At 49.8% G+C, this 8031-nt stretch overlaps 1 protein-coding gene across 1 annotated transcript; it reads right to left on the reverse strand.

The window, feature by feature from the left end:
* Positions 1–364: 364 nt before the first annotated feature.
* On the reverse strand, positions 365–2484 carry NXPH3 (neurexophilin 3). Its single transcript, XM_067540892.1, has 2 exons — positions 2428–2484; positions 365–1096 (listed from the first exon to the last, which is right to left on the reverse strand). The coding sequence occupies exons 1-2, from the start codon at positions 2482–2484 to the stop codon at positions 365–367; spliced, it is 789 nt and encodes a 262-aa protein (XP_067396993.1).
* Positions 2485–8031: the final 5547 nt, after the last annotated feature.

Here is an 8031-nt window from a genome sequence, read left to right on the forward strand (position 1 = left end):
CGCATGTTTCTGTAGATCACATGACCCAATAACCAGAGCTTGGTTTCGTGGCCATGTGACCTAGCCAGGCAACTATGCTTGTGTTGAGAAACCCCAATCCTGACAATGATTTCTGTACTTCATATGCAGGCACCTTTTTCATATCCCAGTCTCTAAAGACCACAGATCTGGGTCAGGTTTAGAAACACCAGTATCCTGAGTCTAGAACTCCTTTCTTAGGCTTTTAGGAAAAATCAGTTCTCCTTCCTTTTTTGTCCTGCATCAGAACTCTGGTTTCTAGAGACCCCTGCACTCTGCTTCAGCTTACAAAACAATTTCCCCAGGACACCAGTTTCTGGACTATCCCTGAGATGGAAGAGGTATATCATCCAGAAGGGTAATAAGGTACATCACTGTGATAGTTATAGTCAGGACACACCTTCTGCACTAGCCTATAGTCTAAGCTGTAGAAGGTGATGTAGATGCAAATGACTTTGAAGGGTTTGGAACAGACCCAGGAGACATGACTCTGGGTATGCTCATGATAACAGGTTTTGGAGGGGTCGTAAGTACAGTGTGTGGTTTTCTTGGCACGATCCACTTTCTCATAATCCACACGGCAGTTGAAGATCTTGGATTCTTTGGCCTCCATGAAGATCTGTTGCTCAAGGTCAAACTCCACGGTCTTGGTGGGAGGGACAAGGCTGACGGAGATAGTACCCTGCCCCGTGGAGTTGTGCTGGAAGAAGACATTGACCGTGCCGTTACCATGATCGACTACCTTCCCAGTGATCAGGAGGTTCAGCTTTACTGTCTTGATGTTAGAATAAAAATCACCCCAGCCAAAAACTTTCTTAAACTTGCCTGTATTTGCCACAGGGTCCCTGCGTCCTCTAGAGCGTGGGCCCTGCTCCAGCTCAGACACGTGGTCCAGGACCTCCCAGAACTCTTGTGAAGTAGAGACCAACTCCAGGAGGGTCCAGTTCTGCAATAAGGTTTGAGTTAGTAGGGGCTTTGGGGAGAGGTGCTCCTTTCTCTTTTGCAGTTCCGATCCGCCTTGAACCTCACCTTCACCTCCCTCTGCATCCTTCCCGTCTTCTTCTTGTCCACAGATCACCTGAACCAGCACAACATCGGAGAGAAAAAGGAGAGGTGTGTCTTCTCTCTCTACCTGTTCTGGCACGCTACCCTCTTTCCACTTACCTCCAGATATGTAACCACATATCTTGTCCCCTCTTCCTCCTCTGTCATTCTTATTTTCCCCCTCCCTTCTCTTACATGCTTCTCTTTTCTCTCCAGTCCTGCCTTTGGATCTTTCTCTGACTAACCTCACTCCATCTACCCTATTTTCTCTCTACCCTCATCTTTCCCCACTGGCTTTCTTTAAGGTGAGACTGGGATTTTGTGTGCAGTTGGGTTAACAGTGCCACTGGTTCCCTGTGCCTTTCCACCAGGCGAGCTGAACGCTTGGGCCACTCATTTCCCTGAGCTCTCTGCTTACCCGTGTGGAGAGGGGCTTGGTGGATGGTTCAGTTGGCTTTCGCCCCTTTCCTGTGCCCCAGCGGCTGTCACAGTCGGGCAGGGGGCGCCAGGGAAACACCGCAGCAGGGCCCGAGGTGCACAGCGCGCCGCTGGACAAGCAGCGGCCCAGCTGATCTCGGGCCAGGTCCGCACGGGCTGACTGGAGCTCGGAGCCAGGTTCGAGGCCAGCTGTCGCTGGGGGGGAATCGGCCCGCAGGGGGGGGGTCTGCGGTTCCGCAACGGGCTGCTGGGGTGATGCGCTCCCGGCGAGGCGCAGGCTTTAGCCGGGAAGGGAAGCGGGGGGGGGGGGAGGCACATCTGGCCGGGAGGCAGGTGAGAGAAGATGCAGATGTGGCTCACCTAAGGGGGGGGGATAAAGTCCAGGTTGCCATGGTGATTCCAGCCACAGCTCTGCGTTTGTGTGTGTGGGGATGGGGGGCGGCGAGCCCACAAGGGTCTGCGCCCTGGGCCGTTCCCCCGGCGGGCGGGCGGGCGGAGAAGGCCGGGTACCACCCGCCCTCTGCATCCCTCGCTAGGAAGGTGCAAGCGACGCGCTCCTTTCAGAGCCCGCCGGGAGTTGAGTTTAGCGATTTCCAGGGCGGGGGAGGGGGGGATTTCTCACGAGTCTTTGAACCCCCCCCCCCCCCACCCACACACACACTTTAGGGGAGCTGCCTCCTTTCCTCCTCTCACCCCATCAGCCACATCCCCCCCTTTCCCACCCCCACCCCCCCCTTTCCAATACCAGCTGCACCATCACACAAGTTGGTTTGTTGTTTTTTTGGCCGGGGGGGGGACAGGCTTTTCTTGCCAATGACTCGTTCTACTTTTGAAAGAGCCTCTCTCTTTTCCTCCCCTTCCCCCCCATCCCGTCTGCCCCCCCCCCCCATCCAGCCGGCCCCACCGCCCCCGGGCCCCATCACTCACCAACAGGCAGATGCTCCCCTGGACCAAGAATCCCAGGCAGCCGCGAGACAGCTGCATTTTCCGCCGGTATCTTTCCTCCCGCAATGGCAGGGGGGTGGGGGGGGGGAGGCAGGGGAGGTGTCGGTCCTCTTATAAACCGGGCTCCTGGCTCCTACATCCCCGCCACCCCATCATCTGCCTGGCGACTCCCTCCTTCCAGCTGTGCGGCTGCTGGGCCGGAGCCCAGCCCCTTCCGTCCCTCGCACCACCTGCTGCTGCTGCTGCTGCCTCCCCCTCGGGGTCCCTCCATGGGATGATCGCGCCACTCCGCTCCGTGGCAGGCTGGGTGAAACTCCCGTGCTTCGTCCGCCCTGCTTAGCTCCCTCCCACTGGCAGGTGCCCGCCGCAGCTCCAGGCTTAACCCTTCCCTGCCTGCACCAGAGGGCAGGGTTCCTAGCCGCATTGGGGACATGAGAGCCCGCATCCCAGCATCCGTGCTGGAAACTTGGGGGCTGGGGGAGGGGGGGAACCGGAGAAGCACGAGCAGGAAAAGTCTTTGCAAGAGCTCCCCACCCATCCTGAGATCAACGTGCTGGTGCGGAACACGGGAGAATGAAGAACGAAAGGTAAGGAGGGGTCTGAAGCTGGGGCAAAAGCAAACCCAGGATAACTGATTGATTAGCCCAGAAGCCAGGATAGTACCGAGTACAGCCCGGAGTATTGCTTTAAGCTCAACACAGGGACTAGGCTCCCTCCTTTCCCTGCTGCAGTGGCTCCCAACCTTTCCAGTCTTGTGACCACACCACAGGAAACAAAGTTTGGGACTCTCCTGTCTAATCATAAAGCCAGGGGGAAGGCAGTCACCAGCTATTCATGAACCTCTGAATTCCAGGGTCACCATTAGAAGCTGGGAATTTTTCAATCAAATGGTTTGTTTGTTTGTTTTTCCCATCTGCCAATGCAGATTCACAGAAATGGAAACTTGTCACGAGACAGGCTTGGTTCTGAGGCAGGGTTAGAGTTGGAAAAAAAGTTTCAGAGTGTGACATTTTCCTAGCGACTTTTTGTTTAGAAATGTAGGCTAATGACAGTAAAACCAGGTTCTGCGTTTAGGTTTTTGTGTTCATGCACATTTTTTGAGATTTTGATTTGTTTTTTTCTGGTCCATTCAGGATGGAGAAAAAAAAATATTTTGAAATCTCAAATTTTTGCAGGGCAGGAAAACTCTTTCCTTTGGGAGCTTTAGGTATGTTGTTTAGAAGCTATTTGGCTCATTCAGGGGAGATTCTTTAGAAGTGGACAGAGAGGCAATTTAAACATTGTTTAAATAAGAAGAAAACAACCTTCCTCTAAAATCACTGGGGCTTGAATCTCCGCTGCTTTTTGCAGTTATTCACACCTGCTCAGTGTGCATGTGAAACACTGTCATTCTGATTTCTGAGGCATTTTACATGCCCCTTGCATACAAGTGTAAGTGACTTATTTACTTAGGTGTATGGGAGTGGAGAACTGGACCCAATATAATTGTTCCTGGTCACTAACTATTTTTTGCACAAGGGTGGATAAAGTGGGTGAGGGAAAAGATTTGCAAAGATCTGAATGGAATAAATTCAGAGAGATGAGCTGCAGATGGATAGTCCATGAATGGGAAAAAATGGGTTAAACCTGTATACTTCTAAGAGACTTGGGAAGCAGTGTGGTCCAGTGTGTTGGCCATTGGGATGAGAGTCTGAAGATCTGTCCCCAGCTGTGTCACTGACTGGTTGTGTGACCTCGAGGGAGTCATTTCCCCCCCTACTTTCTCTCCCACCCTTTGTACGTCTTGTCTATTTAGATTATAAACCCCTCAGGGCATGGTTTGTCTTTCTCTCATGTGTAGGTACAGCGCCTAGTGCAATGAAGCAGTGATTTCAGGCACCACCATAATACTACTAATACTACCATCACTAGTGAATATATTGCCCATGAAAGCCTCCTGCTCCTGTACTATTGAAGCAATGAGAACTTTGCCACTATCTTCAATGCGTGTAGGATCAGGTCCAAAGTAGGCATCAGTTGAACTTGTCATTTAGCATGTTGGTTGTTCATAAAATATGAAGTGCTGTAAGATGTAGCCAGCGGAGCTCAGTTTACCATAGCTTACAATGCCCAGAAACCTGGAAAGAACATTAGTTAACTTTTGTGGGTTTTTTGTTTAGTTGACCTGGACACTAGAGAAACCTTTGAAGTTCACAAGACTTTCTTTATTTTGAATTTCATCTGTAACCCCTGCTGATCTCTGACTGGCTAGGGAAACCCCACGTGAAATCACCATAGGGAATAACCTACCCCAATGCACAATCATAACTTTCACCCCCCACTTCGCATTTTTTGTAGTAATTTCCCCACTGCCACCCCCTTCTCTGTAACATTTAAATGGCCAGTGCTTGATAATTTTAGCTCTGGCCTGGTCTTCTTTCCTTCCTGTGTTTGAAATTCACAAGAGGCAGAGAACTGAAGAAATGTAATTTAATTCCCCCAAAGCCACTTTGTTTTTATTTATATTATCCCAAAATTAATGCAGCCACCCCAGACTCTGACACTCTTAAAAATATATATAATTTCCCCAGTAAAATAAACAGATCCCATTAATTGCTTCTAGCCACATCAAAGAGAGAAAAAGGAACAGTGTTTTTAATCCATAGATCTTCGTGATTTACAAAGGAGGTATCATTATCCTCATTTTGCAGCTGAGGAAAATGAGGCACAGAGAGGGGAAGTGACTTGCCCAAGGTCATCCAGCAGGGTAATGGCAGAGTCAGGAATAGAACTTGAGTCCCAGCCCAGTGCTCTAGCCCCTAGGCCACACTGCCTCCCACAACAATCCCATCAAAGTTGCCTCTCTCCCCCTCTGCATCCTCACTAATCTCCCTCCTTCACATGACCCACGTAGAAAAGATGAACCTTGCAGCACATCCTGAAGGTTAACAAACTATGGATCAAGGAAAGGAACAAATTCCAAAGGCAGGGGCTGCTTACAGAGAACACCCTGCCAGAAGCCCCATCTTTATACCAATGGAGCCCCAGCTCAGGCACCGCTTTGTGGCAATGCACCACAGACAGAAAGGTGGTCTCGCTGAAGGTAGGTCTCAGGCCCTTTGGAGCCAGAGGAGATCATAAAGGACAAAGATCTGGCACAATTTTTAGCAGATGGTGAGGTAGTCATGCATTAAGGGTGCTATTTCTGCTGCTTATGTGGGGATCTATCACCTTGTGGGTTTTTAAACCTTAAATGAAGGTAAATAAATGAGAGACATTTCAATCTTGTGTTGATGTCTAGGGAGTTGTTTTGGGGATTGTTACCCTGTCATCGATGTTTAATCGTGGTGACAATTTGTCATGGAAGCTTAGTTCCCTGTGTTATGGTTTTGGTGCTGATTTTGCAAACAGTGTTGTGATTTTCTTTTGGAGGGAGGAGATGGGTGAGAGCACCGCATAAACCCAAAGGGGAGAGAGGAGTTGTGTCGGATGATGGTAGCAGATGCAACCAGGAGCAATGGGACCAAACGAAGGGTGAATCTTGGGGAAAACCTTCATAGCAAAGATTAAGCTGCAAAATCCTCATCCAAGAGAAATGGTGGAAGTCCCCTCCCTTGGGACATTTAAACCCCGATTGGGCAGAGTATTGGTGAATGATGCTGTCCTCATCCCTGGTGGGCGGATTGGATGTCCTAATGGCCTGCGTGTCTCTAACGACTACAATTCATAGGAAGAATTGCATAACATTTCCAAACTCAGGCACAGAGAAGTGAAGTGACTTGCCTAGGGTCGTTCAGCCGACCAGTGGAAGAGCTAGGAGGAGAACCCAAGTCTCCTTCAGCCCAGCCCCATGCACTATCCACTAAACCACACTGCCTCTTAGATGCCACCCTCTCTGTGTTCATAAATCTCACCTCAGAATGCCTCTCCTCCTGTATAGTCTTCCAGCAATGAACTACCCATCCCACCTCAAACTTATGCCATCCCCCTGGTTACTGTCTCTGTCGGGTCTGTTTGTGCTAGATTGTAAGATTCCTTGGAGAAGAGACTGTGGCCTTGATTTTGGGTTAATGTGAGCACATCTCAGGAAGAGGAGGAGGGATGGGGCAAAAGTGGCTTTCTTCCACTTTTGGGTTTCCTGGGTTTTGGAAGCTGCTGGGGACTGGAGTTGCATAAACTAGTTCAGACCTAGCAGCTCCTAGAAAAACGTATGTACAGTGAGCTTTGGTCACACCTTTGCCCTGCCCTGATCCACTTATTTTTACTCCTGGCCATGCCCACATCATGCCTCCGGGCCAGGGGCTGCCAAGGGGAGCAGCACAGGGGCATTTGAGTGACTAATCTCCCTTATGGCAGACAGATTTTGTGGGTCGGTGGGGGTTGTTTAGCCCACAGCCAGCATATAGGCACCATGCTAGAGACTGGAATCAGGTTTTAATGTGTTTGATCTCTGTGTACTCCTCAATGCACAATTGGTGCTTGATACATTATATCCTGTAGGGTAAATTCTGAGCCAGTCAACTTGGACAGAGAGTCCCACGAAATGCTGGCAGTAGTCCCAGAGTGTTAAAATTTTAATTGAACTGGATGTGATAGCAGAGATGTAACAAAAATACTTGTTGCCATTTTTAGCACATCGAACCAACCTTTCCACCTGCTGTTCTTTTCCCTGTGTGATTCTGTGGAGACAGGAGGCGGGGGACTTTGAGAGTGTCCCCTGGTAAGCAGGAAGAGCTGGTGCAATGTTGCATCATGAATCATTTCACCCATTGTGTTTGCAGAGATGCAGCATGGATGCCTTTCACTTTTCAGAAGTGCTGGCTGAGTAGGACTCAGGACCAATTTGTCTAATCCAGATCGGCAGAGCTGCCTCATGGGTGGTCCGACTCCAGAGATTTTCTGAAATTAGTCCTGCTGGATTCCTCTAATGTAGACAATTCTTGTGGCACCCACTCCTTCCTCATCTAGAGGAAGATAACCCTTCCTTTTTCCTACTGAATCCATTTAACACCATGTGGCCTCGACCCCCCTGATAGGTCACATTTTAAAGATGGACAGACCTGGAGAAGTTGGGGATGGAAAAGCGCTCTTAGGAGAGGTGGCATCTCCAGTGGGTAGGGAGCTGGCCTGGCATTTAGGAGACCTAAGTGTCATTCTCAGCTATACCACTAACCTTCTGTATGACCTTGAGACATACACCTCCCCACTCTGTGCTTCTGTTACCCCTCTCTGTCTTGTCTATTTCAACTGTCAACTCTTCCTGGCAGGGACTATCTCTTACTATGTGTTTGTACAGCACCTAGCACAAAGGGACTGTAGGTGGCACTGCAATGCAAATCATAATTATCCACTTCATGTCCCTGGGGCCAGTGCAGAATTGCTCCCTATACTATGTTTCTAGCGTTTTATGCAGTCTGGATTTACATGTCCCAAGCGATTGGGGCGTTCTGAAGTTGTGTAGGCCACCATTCTCGAAAGCCTGGCCCGTAGGAGGGTGGTTGATTGATTACTGATGGGCTTGTCGAAAAGCTCCAGTGTTTCCTATTCTATGCACGAAATATGTCTCTGGTCTTGCAAAGCCTGGCTTCTTGCTGGAGATCGTTTCCT

Source organism: Emydura macquarii, unplaced genomic scaffold, assembly GCF_026122565.2.
Source record: "Emydura macquarii macquarii isolate MOO-44397 ecotype Brisbane River unplaced genomic scaffold, CSIRO-AGI_Emac_v2 contig_629, whole genome shotgun sequence".
In the NCBI taxonomy this organism is placed as follows: Eukaryota; Metazoa; Chordata; order Testudines; family Chelidae; genus Emydura; species Emydura macquarii.